The sequence below is a fragment of the Scatophagus argus genome, chromosome 6 (assembly GCF_020382885.2).
Source record: "Scatophagus argus isolate fScaArg1 chromosome 6, fScaArg1.pri, whole genome shotgun sequence".
In the NCBI taxonomy this organism is placed as follows: domain Eukaryota; kingdom Metazoa; phylum Chordata; class Actinopteri; family Scatophagidae; genus Scatophagus; species Scatophagus argus.
This window is the reverse complement of record NC_058498.1, coordinates 24,648,687-24,672,224: the sequence shown is the minus strand read 5'-3', so window position 1 is coordinate 24,672,224 and position 23,538 is coordinate 24,648,687. Positions and strand designations below refer to the sequence as shown.

The 23,538-nt window shown below is 40.5% G+C and overlaps 1 protein-coding gene across 1 annotated transcript; it reads left to right on the top strand.

Moving 5' to 3' along the window:
* Positions 1-1,944: 1,944 nt before the first annotated feature.
* On the top strand, positions 1,945-18,549 carry LOC124060795 (desmoglein-2-like). The gene is made up of 13 exons (XM_046392109.1): positions 1,945-2,090; positions 4,091-4,183; positions 5,833-5,991; positions 6,167-6,308; positions 7,540-7,697; positions 10,732-10,866; positions 11,126-11,311; positions 12,185-12,588; positions 12,699-12,841; positions 13,692-13,913; positions 14,640-14,882; positions 16,411-16,510; positions 17,084-18,549. The coding sequence occupies exons 1-13, from the start codon at positions 2,046-2,048 to the stop codon at positions 17,109-17,111; spliced, it is 2,058 nt and encodes a 685-aa protein (XP_046248065.1). The 5' UTR covers positions 1,945-2,045; the 3' UTR covers positions 17,112-18,549.
* The last annotated feature ends 4,989 nt before the right edge of the window (positions 18,550-23,538 follow it).

Genomic DNA, 23,538 nt, shown 5'->3' with positions numbered 1-23,538 from the left:
CAATCGCAGCCCTCATGATGTAGAAGTACATCCAAAGCTTCTGGCTACACTAGAATACATAGCCAATTCACTGACACTCTCTTCTTTCTTCTCTCTTTCTTTCCTTGGGTACCTTCATTGAGCTATGCTTTTTGAAATTGTGTTAAATGTACTGTTGAAATGCCAAACAACCATAGTTAGTCTATTCATCATCTCTGCCCAGACTGTGCCTCAACTCTGCCCAGACATTAAAGCCTCCATGAACTATGAACTTTAACCTGTTGATTATTGTGCCTGCTCATCCACCAACAGGAAGGAAGCCAGAAGGATCACCACCTTCATCACACATGGACTATTCGACCTTAGAGTTGCTCGAAAGACTGTGGCCCCCACCCCATTCTTCAGACCAAAGGGGGGATGTTGGGATCTCTAGCCATGTGCTCAGGAGAACAATAGAGCTGCCTGCATGTACCCCAAGAGACCTGAACTAGAGTGACTGACTGTTAGAACCCCCCCCATGACACGTCGTAAATCCTGAATTCAAACTCAGGATCGGACAGACACTGGCTGTGGTCCAGCCATCTCCACGGCGTGGATCACTGCGCAATCAGCTGATCTCATGTTAACGAAGACCACGTGCCGACTTTGTTAAGGATGAAACAAAGTTTGTCTTTTTACCAGTGATTTTCCCCGCTGCCGCTAAGGGATTAATACTCGATAACGGACCGTCAGCACCCCGTTGAAGACAGTGCTGCGAACGTTTAAGCGGTCTATTAATTTTCCAAATCTGAAGGGTCGGAGCAACTCACAGTTAGAGGCTTATGTCTGGGCAGAGGCAATATTAAGATAAAATTTATTGTGTGACTTTTTACTTGTAAGTGCTGCACTCATTTAACTTTGTTACCGATCATCCAAACACATCAGTTCCGTGAGCTCACGCATCACCAGTTAAAGGACCAATATCTGATCAGATAACCTTCGGTTTACTGACTCCGTTATTGTGTGGTGATAGTGTGAGACTCAAAAGAACTGAAGTTGTGATCTTTATTGGGCTCTTTATTTCTTCTTTTATCCTTATCTCTTTCTCTCACATTTTTACATGGGCATGAGGTAGAGGTCTGAGCACGCTATCACGAATCTCCTCGCGAGACATGAGGGTCTTCGCCTTGTAATCTTTGTTTGCCACGTTAGCCACATTGTGTGGGCAATCGCCATCTTGGCTCTGAGCTGCACGCTCTGCATGCCACTCTGCTGCCATCTTGGTTCTTGCTGACGTCACTCACGTGACGATCTGCCATCTTGGCTTCAAGGGATACGCCCCCCCGCGTCATCCCTCCGCCATCTTGGTCCTTCCTGATACGTCACTCACGTGACTCCATTGTCATCTCTCTCTCTTTCTCTCTCTCACACACACACACGCACACACACCCCTGTATATATGCACACCCACATACATAGATAGTATAGATATACCCTTGCTGCTGTACCTGTGTTATCCCTAGTTGGTAGTTAATGTGTGTAGATAAAACTTGATTATAATAGTGTTTATTGCAAAGTGATACTTATCTCTGAATGGTTGTTGCTGGTTAATAAATCCTGTTATAATTTAACTTGTCTGTGTCTGTGGTTATTGTGAATGTACTTGTAACAACAGCTGGATTCATGACAGTCAGTGATTTACTCTTCATCAATTTTAAGACACTGCTGTTTCCCACTTATTAATTTGGCCATTGGTCCCTGGTGACAGGGTGGTGCCCTGATTTTTACGTGTAAAAAGGATACACTGATTTTGTTTCAATGATTATTCCCATAATCATTGACCCTTCTTGCCAATAACCAAATTGTCCTTACTAGTGCATAACACCAGCCCTATTACACACTGGTAAGGTGTGTGTGTGTGTGTGAGAGAGAGAGTGTGTGTGTGAAAGTGTGTGTGGTGGAGCACTCCTCCTCTTTCATAAACCTCCTCTTCTCCTCCATCAGCTCACAGTCTGTCAGAACCTCTCCCAGCTCTCCATAAGGACTCTAGCACTTCACACTACAGATACTAGGACTTTCTTCTAGTCATGATTCGGGTTTCTCGGCTCGTGGTCGTGTTGTTACTGTTCACGGTGAGTACGGAAGGGGTTTCTTGTTTCTGCAGTGTTCTTCTGCTATTGACTGAACAGTTTTTCTGTACTGTCTTGTTAATTCTCAGTGGTGACAAATAGTCTGTTTCAGGTCTGAGCTAAAACATGGAACTGTCACTCTTTTTAAATTTCATGGTTGTAATGGACACAAACCTGCATTTTCTTGCATTTTCTATTGTTTCTCTCTTCTAAATCTCATAATGTTATGACTCATCTGTTTTATTTTGCTGCCTTTTTGAAGCACTTTGTAACATGGACTTTGAAAAGCGTGTACTCATATGTGTCCCAGGCCACTCTGAAGAACTGAGTTTTTCTTTCTCACCAGAAGATGTGAGGCCACTCCCTTCTAATTTTCTCATCATACCTTTTCTGTCAACCTGATGTGCCCACATATTTGCTGGAAATATAAATTTCCTAGCAGGTGTAGGGTGTGTCAGCCTGTCCTCTATACACAAGCAGCTACACGTTAGCTGACAGATGGATTCTTTTATACACAGGCCTTCCCGGTATCTTAATTCATGCTGTGTATTGAAGTAATTCAAAGCATTCCAGTGGGAAGACATTCTCATCAACACCCTGGTAATAGGGAATTAAAATGACTTTTGCTCTGATATCTCTTGCTTGGTAGAGAGACAATCTGAGGCCAAAATGCTGCAGCTCCACCACTGGTAGCAGTTCATTGTAAATACAATTCATTATGACCACTAAAATTTGATACAACTCAGAAAGTAGGTTGTTTATATGTGGTTTAACTTGTAAAATAAATGCTAAAGAAAGTAGCTAATCAAGGCTCACTCTGTTCACACTTAGTCTGCTCTCCAGCAGGATTCCCTGCTATGCTTACAATGACGGTATCTATTTTGGCATTTCTGAATAGTTGTAAAAGTTTGATGTTGTACCATTCTTGAATTGAGGCCTGATTACAAATATGGCTTAGTGTTTGATAAAAGGGCTGTCATTATTTTCAAAGTGTCGAATGGCTCTAGCAGCTCATGCTTGCAACTCTTCTCATGCTGTTTGTTGAGCATTATGCCACAGTTTCTGTGGTATTCTTTCACCATGCAGCAATAGACACAAGACAAAGCAGCAGCTCAATCATCAGGTCATCTCTCTCAAACTGGCAGGTCAACATTCGGTTGGCTTAACTTTTCTCAGAACTGTCTGTCAAAGTACAGACTGTACTCAACTGGCATCTGGCTGGCTATTTGTTCTGTTCTTGTTAAAATGGGACACCTTTCATTCTTTTAATGACCACAGTTCTCTTTCTGTTCTACCTCAGTGAGACAGATGGTCTGATGGAACAATGTGAGTTCTTTTTTTGGGTGCATTTTCCCTTTAAAATCCCAGAAAATCAAATGTTTTTTTTCCTTAGTGGAAACAATATTCCAAACTGAAGTATTTAGTGATCAGTGATTGCAGGTCCTACTGGCCAGCCACTGGCTGTATAAAACAGAGCAGTTAATACAATAAGTTGTCACTGCAGCCGTTAGAGGTCATTGAGCATACAGTTATAAACGTGCACAAAAAATATTAGGTTGATGGGTCCAGTAGCATATGAGATAAGCTGTGGCCACAAGGACACACAAACAAATGATCCATTCTAGGTTTACGCCTGATAGAGATATAAACTGACAAAGAATGTGGAACAGTAAATGTGAAATGGTTTTAATAACCTTATCTGATCATTAACTCTAATTGCTGGAGTTTTGGAGTGTCTTCCCTTTCAGTGTTTATTACTTTGGTTTTGACTGTTTGAGAAGGTATGACTTTCTTACAAAAGATGAAATTTGCCAGCCAGTGCAAACAGGAATGTTGTTGCTGTGAGACTGAGCTGCCGTACTTTCAGTAACTGACAGTACACACTCATGCGGTAAGCTTGTCTGATCATAACTGTTGACAGTTTTCCAACGTTCTCCTGAATGCATGTTCTGTATTGACTTTTTGGCCGTTGCTCCAACTGTAATACATGAACTGCATTCCAGCTCCAGGCTGTTGCTGTGGTGAAGGCTTTCTATATTCCCCCGAGGGCATTGATGGAAAATGTAGACTATACTCAAGCCGAATCTGTTGCCAAGGTGAGTCACTGGCCTTTGTCTTGAACTCTATTCTCTTGCTTTGACTCCGATTCACTTCACATTCCACACCCAGAATAAGTAGTTCTGAAAATGGACCTTTAGCTAATAACCATAGAAAACAAATAAACCAAGTAAACAAGTAAAGAAGCAGTACAATGTTATCTTGCAGCACACATAGGGGATATGTGGTCGGTGGGTTCCCCACTGTAACAGCTGCTCAGTGTCACTGAAACAAGAACATTTCTTAATTTTAAAACTGATAGGACATACAAACATAAACATTTTATTGACTGTAACACCACCTTTTAGGTCCTGTAAATCATATTTGTTGCCTCTTTTGTAATTCTTTTTGCGTAGGAGACACAAAAAAATGGCAGAAGGATTAACTCTGAATGCAAATATGCAACAGAAAGCAAAACCTGAACTATCAGTAACACCTTCTATTAAGACCAAGTGTCTTATGTATTAAAGTGTATTATAAGATGTGCTTTATGACTACAATCATAAACACATGATGCTTTCAGACGCACTATATCAACAGTCAAATAATATTATACATGTGACTAGTTAATGCTTTTAGCTAGTAAGATACTTACAAAACTATACAGATCTCAATCAACTGTAGTAAGAACTCATATTATGATGTAATAGTCCATGCAGCATTGAGTGTTATAAATGTATGTGTTAAGTAAATGAAGTATATATTACAGTTTTTCAGAATTGCTAAAACACTAATTTCTGTTGTGTGAATCAATTGCTCAGTTGCCTAAACTCATTTGCTGAATTGAGCATCATTTTGACAAAACCATGAACTATCTTCACCTAGTAAAACACTACTTGCAGAACTCAGTCCTTCCTTTTGCAAAACTCTAAACACATTCTCATGCAATAAAACACAGTTGTCACCGTGATGCACTTGTGATGCATAACGGTAACAACAAGTGACAAAATATGAACACAAATAAAACATGTCATTCATTGAACACAACGATTCAAAATTGATCACACTTATTTCTCATCATGTCATGACAACATGACAACCAATATAAGCCTGTTCAGAGTGCAAGCAGGATGGTTCTGCAAGCTCATGACAGCAGTGGATCAGAGACACAGAGGACGAGTGCGTGTAAGAGGAGGTAGAGACGGAGGAAAAGAAGGAGGAAGAGGAAGAGGAGGGAGAGGAAGAGTGCCAATTTCTGATGAAATTCGGGCTACAGTCATAGACCATGTACTGGTGCATGGCAGGACCATGAGGGAGGCAGGCCAAAGAGTCCAGCCAAATATCAGCCGATTCTCTGTGTCCACCATAATCAGGAGATTCAGACATGAGAACAGGTACAGTCTACTTTACTGTACTGTTTTATCATTGAAAGTTTAAAGTACTACTGTATACTGTATATATATTTCAGAACATTACATTACATATATCTGGCACATTCTCTTTTTGCAGGATTGCAAGACTGCCATACGGGGGTGGGAGGACACCCATGTTCACACCCCAGCAGGAGGCCATTGTAGCTGACATTGTCTGTCAAAATAATGCCATTACACTACAGGAAATACAGCAACAAATTATTGAGAACCATGTTTTAACAATTGTGAACTGTAATATAAAGGAGACTGTGTTTCTGCTCTTCTTTGTGTTTCAGATTCACTCTCATTTCGATGATGGCACAGGGAATATCATCTACTCTTTAGAGGGGATTGGTGCAAACCAGTATCCCTTCAATGTGTTTGTGGTTGACCCTGTAACTGGAGTAATTCGTGTGACTCAAGTGCTTGACAGGGAGTCCATTGCTTTCTACAGAGTAAGAGACTGTGATCTGTTGTGTTGACTTTGATGTCAATTTTCCTTGCTAAAGTAATTGCAGCTTTTCATATTTCATTTTGAGATTTTTGTTTTATTTATTTTACAGGATATTTATGTTTGTAAATTCAACTGACAGATGGCAAAAATAACAGTATTTGACTTTTCTGTTCCAGCTGTCAGGTGTTGCTAGGTACAGAGATGGTAGGCTGGCAGAAGAAAACGTTGATATACGATTTAAGGTTGTAGATCAGAATGACAACCCTCCAGTGTTTGGAAATATCATGCCCTGTGAGGTGCAGGAGCTCACTCCTCTAGGTTAGTGTTTCTGTCCTGATATGTGTTGACAAAGCAATCCTTAATGTCTAAAATGATAAATGGAACAAGGCAAAAGTATGGGCAATGCAATATGCTTTTATTAAAGATATTTAAAAATGAATTATTGATATCATGCTAATAATAGTGTAAGTAATAATAATGCATATGACAGCATCATAGAAATCATCCAGCACAGCTGTTAGACTTTGTGGATCTTTTGTTGATGAGCTGTTGCTGTTGTTTCATATGCTTTTGTACAGTTATGGTTTCAGACTGTCTTTCACCTCCCTACACTCACATTTTCAGTGTAATTTATTCTTTATTTTTAAACTTTACAAACTATACTTACAGCAATAATATTGTTATTGTGAACTTGTCTGGCCATTATAATCTTGTAGGGTAAATCTGATATTATGACAACCCTAGTGTCAGCTACTGTCCACATTACACACCTGTGTTACAGTTTTTCACAATTGTTAAAACACATTTTTTTGAATCCTCGCTGGACTCTTTGGCCTGCCTCCCTCATGGTCATGTCATGCACCAGTACATGGTCTATGACTGTAGCCCAAATTTCATCAGAAATTGGCACTCTTCCTCTCCCCCTCTTCCTCTTCCTCCTTCTTGTCCTCCGTCTCTACCTCCTCTTACACGCACTCGTCCTCTGTGTCTCTGATCCACTGCTGTCATGAGCTTGCAGAACCATCCTGCTTGCACTCTGAACAGGCTTATATTGGTTGTCATGTTGTCATGACATGATGAGAAATAAGTGTGATCAATTTTGAATCGTTGTGTTCAATGAATGACACGTGTTTTATTTGTGTTCATATTTTGCCACTTGTTACCGTTATGCATCACAAGTGCATCACAGTGACAACTGTCTTTTATTGCATTAGAATGTTTAGAGTTTTGCAAAAGGAGGGACTGAGATCTGCAAATAGTGTTTTACTAGGTGAAGATAGTTTATGCAATTCAAAAAAACTGTAATATGATGCAGCTACACAGCTGTGGATGAGTCAGTAATTGTGAATGATATATAAAACACTTGATATCAATATGATCGTAACTTTTGTTCATTCATGTTTTGTTCATACTTCACTAAGTATGCATGCAAACAATGCACGATTAAAAATATTCACAAAGATGCAAAGATGTCATTAGGAAAGAAATGCACTGAATACTGCATGTAATCAAAAATAAAACTGAAAATAACTTGTTTATTTTTTTCCAGGGACTTCTATTATGAAAATAACTGCAACTGATGCTGATGAACCAGGGAATGAGAACTCTCAGATTGCCTATTCCATCGTAAATCAGAATCCACCCAATGGCATGTTTGGCATTTCTACAGATGGAACCATCTTTGTCAACAGTTTTTTGGACAGAGAGGTATGGACTACAACAACAGATCCAAAGATCTGATCTAAATTCCGGAGGAATTAAATTTTTCACTTCATCATCTGGTCAATGCCAGCTAATCCAATCACCAATCAGATTTAGTCAAGAAGGAACCCCTTTAATCTGTCTTTTTTGTGTGTATTTTTTATGGAAAGTTTATATTGTCTTTGGGATGACAACTTAACAAAAACCAAGATGACTTAACCTGTCACACACACACTGTAGCATGAGTTATACAGGGCTTGCAAAAGCATTCGTACCCCTGGAAGTTTTCCACATTTTGTGATGCCACGACCATGAACATACATAAATTTTAGTGGTGTTTTATGTGAAAGACCAACACCAAGCGGCACACAATTGTGAAGTAGAAGGAAAAATATGCATGCGTGCAAAACTATTCAGCCCCCTTTTTCCTGAGTGCAACCAATTGCTGTCAGAAGTTGCCTGATCATTGCTGAATGATCAAATGCTTACCTAATGATTAAATAAAGTCCACCTGTGTGTATTCTGTGAAGGCCACAGAAGTTTGTTAAGAGAATGCTGGTGAGCAAACAGCATCATGAAGTCCAAGAAACACACCAGACAGGTCAGAGATAAAGTTGTAGCGAAGTCTAAAGCAGGGTTAGGTTATAAAACGATTTCCCAAGCTTTGAACATCTCACGGACAACTGTTCAATTCATCATCCGGACATGGAAAGAGTATGGCACAACTACACACCTACCAAGACATGGCTGTCCACCTAAACTAACAGGCCGAACAAGGAGAGCACTGATCAGAGATGCAGCCAAGAGGCCCATGGTAACTCTGGAGGAGCTACAAAGACCCACTGCTCAGGAGGGGAATCTGTCCACAGGACAACTATTAGTCGTGCACTACACAAATCTGGCCTTTATGGAAGAGTGGCAAGAAGAAAGCCATTGTTGAAAGAAATCCATAAGAAGTCCCATTTCCAGACATGTGGAAGAAGGTGTTCTGGTCTGATGAGCCCAAAACTGAACTTTTTGGCCTAAAAGCAAAACGCTATGTGTGGCGGAAAACTAACACTGCACATCACTCTGAACACACCATCCCCACTGTCAAACATGCTGGTGGCACCATCATGCCGGATGGGAAGATGGATGGAGCCAAATACAGGGCAATCTTTGAAGAAAACCTGTTGGTGTCTACAAAAGACTTGAGACTGAGGCAGAGGTTCACCTTCCAGCAGGACAACGGCCCTAAACATAAAGCCAGAGCTACAATGGAATGGTTTAACCCTCAGGAGTCGACAGACGCGCCGGCGCGTCCTTATCACAAGACCACTTTAAGACGACGTAGCTGCAAGACGCAGCCTCGCTGAATCCCAGTTTTTTTTTGTGTCGAAAGTGGGCACTTCAAACTATATACCAGTTTTTAAATTTTGTTAATATGTCAAGTAAAACCCGAGTTATGATAAAAAATATACGCACTGTTTTTTTCATGACCATTGCCATCACGTTTGGTGCGCGTTTGGGGCGCGCATTTTATGCAAGAAGACGCAGTAAACACCAGCGCATTGAGCGCACTTCATTCAGCGCATTTCAGCGCATTTTCCCCAGTCGGATTTTAGAGTTTTGTGTGATTTTAGGTCCAGTGTGTCAATACAGTATGTCAAAATGAAAAAAACAACAGTAAATCACACTTGTAAGGTTGTGCTGATGAAAAATGATTCCAAAATGGCAAGATAAAAAAAATTCTAAGTTGAAATATAAAATTAGAATCAAAAATAGTCAACAACTGACAATTATACATGACTTCAGAGGGTTAAAACAAAACATAGTCTGTGTTAGAATGGCCCAGTCAAAGTCCAAACCTAAATCCAATCGAGAATCTGTGGCAAGATCTGAAAACAGCTGTTCACAAACAATCTCCATCTAATCTGAATGAGCTTGAGCTGTTTTACAAAGAAGAATGGGAAACAATTTCAGTCTGTAGATGTGCAAAGCTGGTAGAGGCTTACTCCAAAAGACTTGCAGCTGTAACTGCAGGGAAAGGCAGTTGCACAAAGTATTGACTGAGGGGGGCTGAATACTTTTGCATGCCGCACTTTTCAGTTTTTCATTTGTAAAAAAATTTGTAAATCAGGTACAATTTTCTTTCTACTTCACAATTGTCTGTTGATCTTTCACATAAAATGCTGATAAAATTGATTTATTGTTGTGGCTGTGACGTGACAAAATGTGGAAAAGTTCCAGGGGTCTGAATACAAGCCACTGTATGTTATGTGTTAACGTGACATGACCTCCGTTAGCTAGTTTGCTTGATTAGCCATTCATCATTAATCCTCAGTGCAAGGATGCCAGCAGCCAAACCCAGCTTGGATATTCATTAATATTCAAAATGCCAGTATTTCCCAACTTCAGCTGTTGAAGATTTCTTTCCCTTACTTCATCTTCTAGTGCAGAGAAATTACAGCATGGTTGACTCAAATAGTTTTTTATTATTTTTTATTTGGAGTATTAGTATCTTTCAACATACTTGATTTTCAAATAGTCACCAGACTCATTTGGTTGACACACTGATATTGTCGGTTGCACATATAACAGAAAATGCAGCATGCTAGTTTCTTCACATAGACAACATGTGCTATTGCTTGGTGATCTTGCTTTATTGATTAATACCTTTTGAAAGGAATTATCCATAAGATGTCTTGGATACCCATCAGGGCAACATCTTTATGTGCAAAGACTCCTTCATATACAACACCAACTGTTGCATGATTGGTATGAAATCCTTTGACATTAACATCCCTGACCAAAACATACACAAGTTCAAACAGAGCACTTAATTTGTGTGTATGACCATGTACACTACTCTAGATAAGATTAGCCCCACAGACGTCAAGGTGCATTGTCATACTCTTAGTGAAATTTTCCAACATGTCCTTTCTTCCCACCTTAATTCCAAAACATTTATGACCCTACCAGAAAATGACAAGTTTCATTCCTATAATTTCTGGAAATTACAGTTAATGTTGGTATTTATAATTTTTTTCCTACTTTTTAGGAAGCAGATCAGTACAATCTGACAGTGAGAGGTCAAGACTTAAATGGCAAACCCGAGGGAAACACTGCAACCAGCACTGTTACCATTAAGGTCCTGGATGTAAATGACAACCTTCCTACACTGAAACAAGAAAGGGTAGCCTTATTTTTTGCACTCTCCTATATCAACATATTGGTATATCAATTGTACATTTGTACAAAAAAAAACATGTCCTTGAGGATTTTCAGAGCTGTATGATTTCACTGTTTTTGTTTGAGGAAATAAGGAATGTATTAAAATGTTAACACGCTCACAGATCACTCAGTAAAGAAGAAATGTTCATCACGAATGTGTCGTCAAACAGATCTTGTAGAAAACCTTGTTACGTTCATCTCATAATGTGTTTTACTTGCAGTTTGAGGGCGGCATTGAAGAGGATACACAAGGTGTGGAGGTGATGAGAATCAAAGCAGAAGACCTGGACCTGGAGGGAACAGACAACTGGGAAGCTGTGTTTGACATTGTCAAAGGCAATGACGCTGGATACTTCAGCATTAAAACAGACCCCAAGACCAATGAGGGCATCCTAATGCTTGACAAGGTACTTGTGAATGAGCAGCACAACCGGGGTTTGGCAGTATTTAATGAGAAGCAATATAATGCATGTCTTAGCATCCCAGTCCTTTGTGAGATAAATGTGGTATAAACTCTTCTTACATATGGTTGTTCCACAAAGCAGCAGCTCCTTCTCATACCTGTGGGCTTAGCCTCACTAGATGCTTTGGGTGTAGGACCTCTTTCAAGGATCAAGGATCAAGGAACTTTTATTGTCATACCAGCTCACATTTGCATGCTTATGGTATGAAATTAGGACTCAGGTCCTGGGAGCAATAGGTAGGGAATTTTTATAAAAAATATGAAATGAAAAGTTGAATAAAAAAATAGAAATATAAGCTAAGTAAATATAATATGTAGAATATATAGGCTAAGACAATTATGACATAAAAAAAACTAAAAATTCTGAGAAAGAAAATAAATAAATAAGAAGCCAGTTTAGCATGTGAGGATAGATATGCATGTATGCTTTTGCTTTCGGGCACATCGTTTCCTCTTGCCAGCCGCTCCCTGTACTCTGCTGCGCCACTCTGTTGTCCTCAGAAGTCCCTGTCTTCCAAGTGTGGATTTCTGCTTTGGTGAGATCGTAGTAACCAAACTATCTCTGACAAGCATAAGTTCAGTTGGGCTGTACTTCACACGCGGATTTAACTCTGAACTAGTGCTGCTTTAGAAAAAATGACAATGACGTATCCATCAGACATCCATCTTTAACATTATCGATGTACACAAAACAGCACCTGCTGTTCAGTCCTTATTTTATTCAATATAATGAGCCTGAGTTGACAAATCGTGATATGTGTTGTTATTGTTATAATAATAATCTGTGACCATTGTGTTTGTGTGTGACATTTCACAGGCTGTAAATTATGAGGACATGACGGACCTTGACCTAGGAATATCTGTTAGAAACAAGGCTCCACCATATGATGGATCTTGGGCAAGTTCTGGAACTAGTAGAAGTTTTGCAGGAGGGGGAGGCAGAGGGGGAAGATGGCGAAGGGGAGGAGGAGGAACAGGTGGATCAACTGGAGGTACTGGTACGGGAAGTGGGTCTGGAGGATCATCATGGCAAAGTGGGACGACATTTAAAACCTATCCAGTCAAAATCAATGTAAAGAATCAGCCTGAGGGGCCAGCCTTTGACCCCAAAGTCAAAGCTGTTCCCATCTCAGAGGGAGGCAACTCCTTCAACATTAATGATGTTATTGCCCGCTACCCTGCAATAGATGGAGACACTGGGAAACCAGCTGAGAATGTCAGGTCAGTACATACACAAGCACATACACATGAAGTGTCTGCAGTTATAATTACAATGTCAGCTTAATTTTCTACAATCAGTAGTAACAACTGACAGCTTTTTTCTGCTGCAGGTATGTCAAGGGCTCAGACCCTGACAACTGGCTAACCATCGACCCAAAGACAGCTGAGATCAAACTGAACAAGATGCCTGATAGAGAATCTGAATTTCTGGTCAATGGGACATATTTTGCTAAAGTGCTGTGCATCACTGAAGGTACACTCTTCTCTGTGTTTAGTGCAGACTCAGATATTTTACACATCAGACTAATACTCTCAGTGGAAAGTAGCTGTGAAAAGGTACTACACCTCAAGCTTAAAAATCTTAACTTCACTAGTGGCTTCAGCAACATACAGTGTGTGTATATATATATCAGTGATTGGTGAGGCACTGACTTCATCACAATCAGATTTACAAACATGTAAACCCTACAGAGTAGTTTATTCAAGATACAAGATACAAGATAGGTTTATTTGTCATACACACAATCATACACGGTACAATGTGCAGTGAAATTCTTTATGTCCCTGCTACCAAAAAATAGGTAAATAAAAAAATTTAAATATTGCAAAAAGAGAACACTTATAAAAAAATAATTAATAATTTAGTTCATATGGAAAAAGTGTTTGAATATTTTAGTAGCGACATACAGAGAGACAGCAATACGGTCTCACTGCCTAGCATGCCAGCAGTTAGCCGAGTCATTGCGCCATAGTGAGGCTCCGCAGGCTGCTGCCTCACCACACGTCTCTTAGCATTTGAACGGTAAATGTGACAATTCAGCGATTTATAATAAAAAGAGAATTAAAACCGGTGAAGTTAAATGGAAAATAACTTTAGAACAAATCACTGGATAAATATAACCATTTAGTTTATTTTTTCATTTTACATTTTTTTCTTTCCGTGATGACAGGTGAGGCACGGCCTCTCCTGCCTCACCTGACTGCACGTCACTGATGGTGATACATGTTGGTTTTCTTGTGTACAATGTTGTCCTGAGGCAAAGTGAGGCAAAAAGGAAATGCTGAATGATCTGTTCTTATTTCTCTTTGTGTTTCCAACACAGACCAGCCTGCTAAAACGGCCACCGGCACCATAGCAGTCCAGGTGGAAGATTTTAATGACCACTGCCCCACCCTGACCAGCAACATCCAGACTATGTGTACCACGCATGATTCTGTTATTGTGAATGCTAAAGATGAGGATGTTTTCCCTAACGGACCTCCTTTTGACTTTGTAATCGTCCAAGTGGGCACTAAGGGCAAATGGCAAGTGGAGCATCTCAATGGTAAGGAGAATACTGTAAATTATTTAATAGTTATGGTATATGGAATATAGCTAAAAATACACAGTTAGTATAAAGTTGGAAATGGCTCAATATTGACATAAACTAACAGACAGAATGGCTGTGCATCCCTTTTTTTTTCCCTTTTTAAATTGGTAAGTTTTGGTGTCATTCTTTTACATGTCTTAGGCGTGATCGACTGGTGTCAGGGAAATCTAGATATACAGGGATATACAGTATATATGTGTGTGTGTGTGTGTCTTCTTCAAGTTCAAGTCCTCTACTCCTGGGAGTTTGAAGGTTCTGCTGTTTGTCAACCACCACAATGTCCGGCTGGTTCACCGTCACCATTTTGTTAGTCTGAATCTGGAAGTCCCAGAGGGTCCCAGCTTGGTCATTCTCAACCACCTTGGGAAGCGTCTTTTATTCTGACCTTGGGACTTCCAGCCCATACTGACTGCAGATGTTCCTGTATACTATGCCAGCCAGTTGGTTACAGCGTTCCACTATTTATAGCATAGAGTGTCCATCCATCCATCCATTTTCTATACCGCTTATCCGTCAGGGTGGCGGGGGAGCTGGAGCCTATCCCAGCTGACTACGGGCGAGAGGCGGGGTACACCCTGGACTGGTCGCCAGTCAATCGCAGGGCTAGCATAGAGTATATTTTTGGAAAATTTGCCACAACGATTTCCTATTCTTTTCATTTGTTTGTCTTGTTGCTGGAAGACACTGCAGCGATCCTGAGGGCGAAGGAATCCATGTGGCCTGGTGTGTATGAGGTGGAATTTTTGGTCAAGGATCAGCAGGGACATTCCTGTCCAGAACCACAGAAGGTGAAGGTCCAAGTTTGCACCTGTGAGGATGGAGTGCAGTGTGGAAAACGAGGCAGCAGTGGTCAGTCCAGCAAAGGGGTAGAGTTCGGATCTGCAGGCATCGGACTGCTACTTCTGGGCCTGCTGCTCTTACTACGTAAGTATGATGCGATGCTGGTTATGATGAAGGGTCATGTGATCAAACATTGATGAAGACAGGTTCAAACCTAGTTAGGCCAAAGCTGAGGCCAGAGCAAATTATTCAAAACTAAGAGCAAAACTAGCTTGCAGCCAATACATGTTTTTTTTTTTTTGTCTTTTTTTTTTCAAATAGAAAATAAGAATTAAGGACTTTGTTCAAGATGAACATAATAATAAGATTTATTCGTCAGGCACTGACACAATGAAAATTCTGAATACATAAATATTCACAGGTACATAGCCTGTGACCAAGTAAGGTGTGATTTTAAATTGGCAGAACATCAAGACGATCCTCAGAAAGTAGTGGGAGGAAGGAAGGTAGGAAGGTAGGAAGTAATACACTACCCACCTAAGCCCTTATGAGAGCTAATCAATACTGCCTGACCCACAAAAACTGTTAATATGTTGAATAATAAGAATAATTATAAAGATGCAAACTCTGTCACTTTGTCTTCTTCTTCCCTCAAACAGTGTATGAATTTGAGAGACAGAAAGAGGTGGCATATGGACTATTGCAATGTTTCTGAACATTATTCTGCCAGTTATTAATAACTGTGTTACGTAAAAATAGATAAGTTGAGGACACTCTGAGCTGAACTCCACACACACAGACACGGAAAAGAGGTTTAACAGATTTTATGTGAAGTTCCAACCAGAGTTCAAAAACTCTTAGTCTGAAAAAGAGTAGAAGTAGAAGTAAAATAATTCAAAAACTTGGGCGGCAGGTGAGTAGTGATCAGGGGAAAAATACACAAAAACTCGATGGTCTGCAGAGCAGGACACCAGGAGACATGAGGAATGCAGGGAAGAGTTGGGCGTGAGTCACGGTGGAGCAATTCACAAGATTAGTGAGAGCCTGAAGCACTGATACCACAGTTGGAGTCACACCGATCTGATGAAGCTGGAAACCATTAACTGGTATTTCATGCAGCAGACAGGAGTGGAGTTGATATCAGCGTGATCAGGAAGTGAGCAGGTGTAGAGGTGGAAGGCAGTGCTCAGGTGAATACGCCCAGCTTGGGGCAGGCCAAAAAGACAGACAGGGGAGTTGAGACACATGACAGGGACAAACCGAAACTCAAGTGACTGGAAACAGAGGAGCACAGAAGGAGGGGAGATCTGGCAGATCCTGACAAACTTAGAACACCGCTTTGTCACCTGTTGACCCGCCTGCCATAACCAATGATATGTGCGATATGTGTCTTGCCAACAGCACCTACTTTATCAAATTCTCAGTTTTTTGTATTTATTATTTAAAACTGTTTTTTCATTAGTTCCTTCCTATTTGTGTTGTATTACACTTTTAATCTTAAAATAGACTGGTTATAGATACATCAAGTGGTTGCCTGTTACAAGAGAATTGTATTGTACTTTGTAAATTGAAGCTGCCCCTCTATTTTGAGGACTCGACTACTACTGTAGTTCCCACACCACTTTGGGAGCTACTTGGGAGATAGACTAAAACTTTGCTGTTGTTGTTACAGTCATTCCCCTGTTGCTGCTCTTCTGCCAGTGTGGGGGAGTTGCTGGTCTTCCAGGAAACTTTACTGAGATGCCTTTCGACAGGGCCAGGGAGAGAACACGGTGAGACTAACATATTTAGCTTTTCAACAGATGACCACCATTGTTGAGGACAAGAATCCTGCTATATTTAATTGTGGCTCACAATTGAGAAAATGTGTGGTTGAAAGCTGCATGAAATGATTTTTCACTGCTAGGCAGCAGAATAACTGTTGACTCTGTATTAACATTTGGATCATTGTCATATGATATGGTAATCGGCTTTTGCCACACTAAATGTAAGTGCTTAGATGATAAATCAAACGACTACAAATCAAGCCCATCTGCAAATTTCTTTGCCGTAACAGTTCAACAATCAGTCATGCTGTGTACTTTCCGGCTTTTACTTTTAAGAACCAATTTAACCTCAGGAGCATTTTAAACTGACCAGCTTACTGTGTGTTAATGGACATACCAACACAGCATTTTAAGAGCACAAAACAAATTCTTTGGCACAACCATTGTTTTACCCAAGAATGAAAGAAATTATTCTGCAATGATTGTTGGTTTTTTATGTTTCAGTGATAGCTCTGTTAACTAATGATTTTTGAATTTTTTAATTTTTTTGTGGGACTCTTATGTTTAATTTAATCTCAGAGAGTCCTGGTTGTTGGAGGGCCGGTAAGCAGTGGAGGGCAGCTTGTCCAAGAGGAAGGAGATCTGTCCCAGAAGAGTGATATCTCTGGATCTCAAAGAGTCCTCCACAGCAAAAGCAGCACGTCTGCTGAGTCTCAGAGCAGCATGGTGGGTTCATCTACCACCACAGTAAACACAACCCCCTCCTACCGCAAGGTGGTGGTGCAGGAGACACGAGAAATTCACTGAAGGACAGATTGGTGGGACAGCAGACAACCTCTTCAGTGATGCCATTAAGACTTTTCTCTGGCCTGGTCCAAATGGTGATGGGATGCTTGTGGGACTCAACTAATACAAAACAGTCAATGGAGAGAGGGCATGTTTCCCATACTCCTTCCTTGACAATTGAATTTTTTGAATTTTTCAATGAAACAAAAAGAAAAGAAAAAATGCCAATCCCAGCCTCCCTTCAAGCAGTGCATTCCTAAAGGTCAGGGGGAGAGGCAATGTTACATTACAGTACATGGTCATTACTTCAAAGAAAGGAAGGAATAAATAAACAATAAAATAACGACAATGGTCATCTAATGTCCAAAACTATCCTAGCAGACCTATTTAGTAACTTAACGCAGTCCCACATCTCTGTTGCTGTGCAGTTATCTAGAGCAAAGTTCTCCAGCACAGATATCTCCACACATACATATGATTACATTTGTTTATTTTCTATATATGATCTTTTTTTTTTACATTTTTTATATCTTCACCACTGTTAAGACTGTCTTATATCTTTAGTGGCACAGAATGTCACACAATCATTTCAGTATAAAATCCGTATATTCTCATATTTTATGTCGTTTTCAGTTATATTGTTTTGCATTATCTCTTACACATTTATATGCCTGCTGTGTGTTGGCACCAATATAACAGACATGAATACTTTGGATTTGGTAGATCAATTTTGTGCCAGATTAGGTTGCTACATATGGTTGGAGCGAGAAACGTCAGTGTCCGTTCTTGTAATGAAAGAAAACTGGGTAGCTGACTGAGGTTTATTCCTTTAAGTTTACAAAATCTTCTGTTTGCTCTGTAAGTTGTTCCCTTTTTCTTGTATTCAAAAACATTGATGGGAAGCTCCACTTTTCAGGTTGTTCTGTAAATACTTTTCTAATAAATAATAAATATAGCAATTTGGATTGAAAAGATACAGAAGAAATAATAGTGTATTTACGGTACTCATGTCTGCTATGTCACCACAGGAGCTTATATCACTAAAGAGCTTATACAGTATACAGCTTATACAGTATTAACCAATCTCCAGAAAAAAATGAGACACTTCAAAAAACTGCCGTCCCTCTAATGGCCACTTGAGGCTGGCACCAGAAGTGACTCATTCCCCATCCCCCTTGTTAAATTGATCAATTTTACAGCAGAAATAAACATGTTTGCCACCTTCATGACAACTGTTTGTGGGGTGAATTTTTACATATCTCACTTATTTAAATTACATTAAGGCTTAAAAGTATGCATAATTTATAAGGTGACGGCTGCAAGCAGGTGAACTCTGGAGGACAAAGCCATGTGCAATGCACTCAGTTTCTTAGGAAATCAACTCACAGAGTCAAAGAGGTTATTTTTTTAAACTTTTGGGGTTAAAAAGACGATTTATTTTCTTCTCAATCTCTGCAGCAACGAGTGCAGAGCTGCTGAAATACACAGTATAGTAACTATTATTACTTATTTTATCATTTATTTCATCATCAACCAGCTCCCAGGGTTGCTCCTGATTTTATAATGTTACTTAAGTGATAGAGGGTAGTCCAAGATAACTAACACATTCCTTATGTTTGGGCTGGAAGCCAAGGTAGTGCCATCCATCCATCCACCCATCCATTTTTATACCACTTATCCGTCAGGGTTGCAGGGGTGTTGGAGCCTACACCCTGAACTGGTTGGCAGTCAGTCACAGGGCTGACACACAAAGAGAGACAATTACACACGCATACACTCATACCTAAGGGCAATGTAGAGTAGCCAATTAACCTAATGTGCATGTTTTTTGGGGGGTACTTTGGGAAGAAGAAGAAAACCGGGAGAAAACCCATGCAGGCACAGGGAGAACATGGAAACTGTCTTGCTGCTAGGTGACAGTGCTAACCACTGCACTCTGGTAGCTATATCATTAGATAACTTTTTTCTATGATATTTAGGACCCAGCACAATAATTTCAGTTTTGTCTGAGTTTGGAAGCAGAAAGTCACAGGTTATCCAGGTTTTTATGCTTTTGAGACATGCCTGAAGTGCCTGGAGTGTTTCGTAACACATTACCAACGGAAAGCATATATAAAATGAATAGTATTAGTCAGAGAAAAGATACTTGTGGAACTCCGTGACTAATTTTGGCATTTACAGAAGTCGTCAGTTTATGTATGTATATGTTTATATTATATTAAATACCACATAGCACTGACATGATGTTCAGGGTGTGTTTCTGATTGGACCTCAGGGGAGATTAGGGACTAACTGAAATCTTTTTCTTTTTTTTTTTTTTTCCTGACCAAACACATTACGTTTAAGAGATGAAAGGTGGCTGTCTGTTTTTCACGTGTAGTTGGTTCATGGTTACAGAGAGCTGCAAGCAACAGTGTTATTCTCCCTTTTGAGTACTACTTTCTCTTTTTTGTAATATATGTTATCATAATAAATTCTCTTGCTCATCGAGCAGCACAAATTAAATCCATGTTAATTGTTGCTGTTCATTCTATGTGAGTGTTTGTCATATCTTAAAAGAGTTATGTTACCTTAAAAGAGAATCTTATTTCATCAAAATGTACTGAAATACCTGAAAGTAAATACAGATGATAGATTTACATTAGTTGGTAAAAATATGGAGATTGTCTGCACGTGGCCTGTACGGCCTAGTCATGATCTACAATGATACATAAAAATCATATCATAATAATAACCTAAATTTTTAGTTGATTTATATTTTGTAGTGAGCATAAAGTAGCACAAAATGGAACATGTAAAGTACAAGTACCTCAAAACTGTACTTGAGTAAATGCTCGTAAATTTCACCACTAGCCTCACCATCCTGGTGCCATTTGCTTTCTAACCAGTCAGTTCTCTTTCAGGTTGCGCGTCCCAAATTGCTGAAGACACCAACAATAGCGCTCGTCTCACACAAACTCTGACTCACAGACAGACACACTCCCCGAAGGGAAATTCTTTTTCGTACAGACATTGCACTTGCAGTTATCCCAACCAAGAAAGAAAAGTGAAAGATATAAAAATATAAAAATAGGATAAAGAACAGATAAGTACAAATCTAAAAATACAGGTATTTACATGTGTTAAAAATCTAAAAATACAGGTATTTACATGTATTTATACACGCCCTGCATGTCTGCTTTCTGTCAGGTACTGAAATTATACACCTGCAGAAGTTCTTTCCCTCTCAGTCCCCACTGTATTATCTCATATAACAGCTTTAAAGCAATAGTAATCCATTTGAATCCAAACCAACATGAGATATGAGCATAGAACCACAATAACCAATGTCTGAATACCAGTCACAAAACCCGAGACAACCAGGTCAAGACACTTCCCAGCTAAAGAGGAAGGTCAGGTTTAAACCCAACCCCAAACAGGGTATGAGATATGGTGGCAAAGCCCCAACTCCATTTAAAGGGGAAGACTTCCAAGAGGAAAGTTTAAAAGAATTTATATGGAAGTGTGTGGCTGAGACCTTAAGATCGACCACTCAAACCGCCCACTAACCCAAACAGTGTCCCCAAAGAAGTCTGAGGCCAAGCAACCCAACGGTATGACTAGACAAGACTTCCTCTTCAACTGATGCCAAGGTTTTACTTTATGGGTTGGAGAAAAGGACTAACGGGGGTCAGGGCACTCCCTGAGCTCCCCACACATACTCCTAATACCAGACACTCTGTTCCTTTGACTGTCTTTGTTTGATTTCTTTTTGACCTTCTTATAGCATCACCAGCACCAGTAGGATAGATTGTCCGGACCAACACACGCCCTGACTCACCTGTTGGTGATCACCATGGTTACAAAGCCACTCTCCAGACATTTCAGCAGGTTGCATATTGGCCATCCATGAACAATGATGGCAGATGTTACATTCAAGGGTGCCTTACCTGCTGTCACTTTCAACCAACCATCCTCTGAATCGAGCACCGCTTGAGGGAAAGGGGGGTCACCTTTTCAGGTTCCAACCTTCAAGTCAGCTGGATTGGACCAGTCCCTAAATCTTCCGGAGGTAACAAATACCTCCTCCCAATTGCCACAGACCCCCAGAGGTTAGAGATAAGCTTTGTCTTAAAGTTACCTATTATAGAACAGCAGAATGAGTGACTGAAGTCTGTGTTGAAGTTTGGTTTTGGCAAAACAATCCACACGTATGTCATCAATATTGGCATATCGTGAGGAAGACCCCTCACTGCATCGCGAGCCTTAACACATGCGCCCGAACAAGGAATATTCACTGGTCTGCCCAGCAGCCCATTTATTAGAGAGGTGAATGACCGCAGTGGATTGAGAGTCGACTCACTCTAGCAAAAATGCCAGGGTACCATGTCTGCAAGAACAGAGGAAAGTGAGACCCTCGCAGAGTGAATTGGCCACCAATGGTTTTGTGAATGCAGCCACCACGAAGCCCTGTTAGCCTATGACCGCCATGATACAGCCACTAAGCTTTCTCAGTGGTTGAATCATCACAGCAATCGCAGCCCTCATGATGTAGGATGTAGAATACATAGCCAATTCACTGACACTCTCTTCTTTCTTCTCTCTTTCTTTCCTTGGGTACCTTCATTGAGCTATGCTTTTTGAAATTGTGTTAAATGTACTGTTGAAATGCCAAACAACCATAGTTAGTCTATTAATCATCTCTGCCCAGACTGTGCCTCAACTCTGCCCAGACATTAAAACCTCCATGAACTATGAACTTTAACCTGTTGATTATTGTGCCTGCTCGTCCACCAACAGGAAGGAAGCCAGAAGGATCACCACCTTCATCACAAATGGACTATTCGACCTTAGAGTTGCTCGAAAGACTGTGGCCCCCACCCCATTCTTCAGACCAAAGGGGGGATGTTGGGATCTCTAGCCATGTGCTCAGGAGAACAATAGAGCTGCCTGCATGTACCCCAAGAGACCTGAACTAGAGTGACTGACTGTTAGAGCCCCCCCCCCATGACGCACATCTAGTCGTAAATCCTCAATTCAAACTCAGGATCGGACAGACACTGGCTGTGGTCCAGCCATCTCCACGGCGTGGATCACTGCGCAATCAGCTGATCTCATGTTAACGACGACCACGCGCCGACTTTGTTAAGGATGAAACAAAGTTTGTTTTTTTGCCAGTGATTTTCCCCACTGCCCCTAAAGGATTAATACTCCGCTTCGCCTGAGGAACGAGATAATGGACCGTCAGCACCCCGTTGAGGACAGTGCTGCGAACATTTAAGAGGACTATTAATTTTCCAAATCTGAAGGGTCGGAGCAACTCACAGTTAGAGGCTTATGTCTGGGCAGAGGCAATATTAAGATAGAATTTATTGTGTGACTTTTTACTTGTAAGTGCTGCACTCATTTAACTTTGTTACCGATCATCCAAACTCATCAGTTCCGTGAGCTCACGCGTCACCAGTTAAAGGACCAATATCTGATCAGATAACCTTCGGTTTACTGACTCCGTTATTTTGTGGTGATAGTGTGAGACTCAAAAGAACTGAAATTGTGATCTTTATTGGGCTCTTTATTTCTTCTTTTATCCTTAGCTCTTTCTCTCACATTTTTACATGGGCATGAGGTAGAGGTCTGAGCACGCTATCACGAATCTCCTCGCGAGACATGTGACGCTTGAGGGTCTTCGCCTTGTACTCTTTGTTCGCCACGTTAGCCACATTGCATGGGCAATCGCCATCTTGGCTCTGAGCTGCACGCTCTGCATGCCACTCTGCTGCCATCTTGGTCCTTCCTGATACGTCACTCACGTGACTCCATCGTCATCTCTCTCTCTTTCTCTCTCACACACACACACGCACACACACTCCTGTATATATGCACACCCATATACATAGATAGGATAGATATACCCTTGCTGCTGTACCTGTGTTATCCCTAGTTAGTAGTTAATGTGTGAAGATAAAACTTGATTATAATAGTGTTTATTGCAAAGTGATACTTATTTCTAAATGGTTGTTGCTGGTTAATAAATCCTGTTATAATTTAACTTGTCTTTGTCTGTGGTTATTGTGAATGTACTTGTGATAACAGCTGGATTCATGACAGTCAGTGCTCGGATTTACTCTTCATCAATTTTAAGACACTGCTGTTTCCCACTTATTAATTTGGCCATTGGTCCCTGGTGACAGGGTGGTGCCCTGATTTTTACGTGTAAAAAGGATACACTGATTTTATTTCAGTGATTATTCCCATAATCACTGACCCTT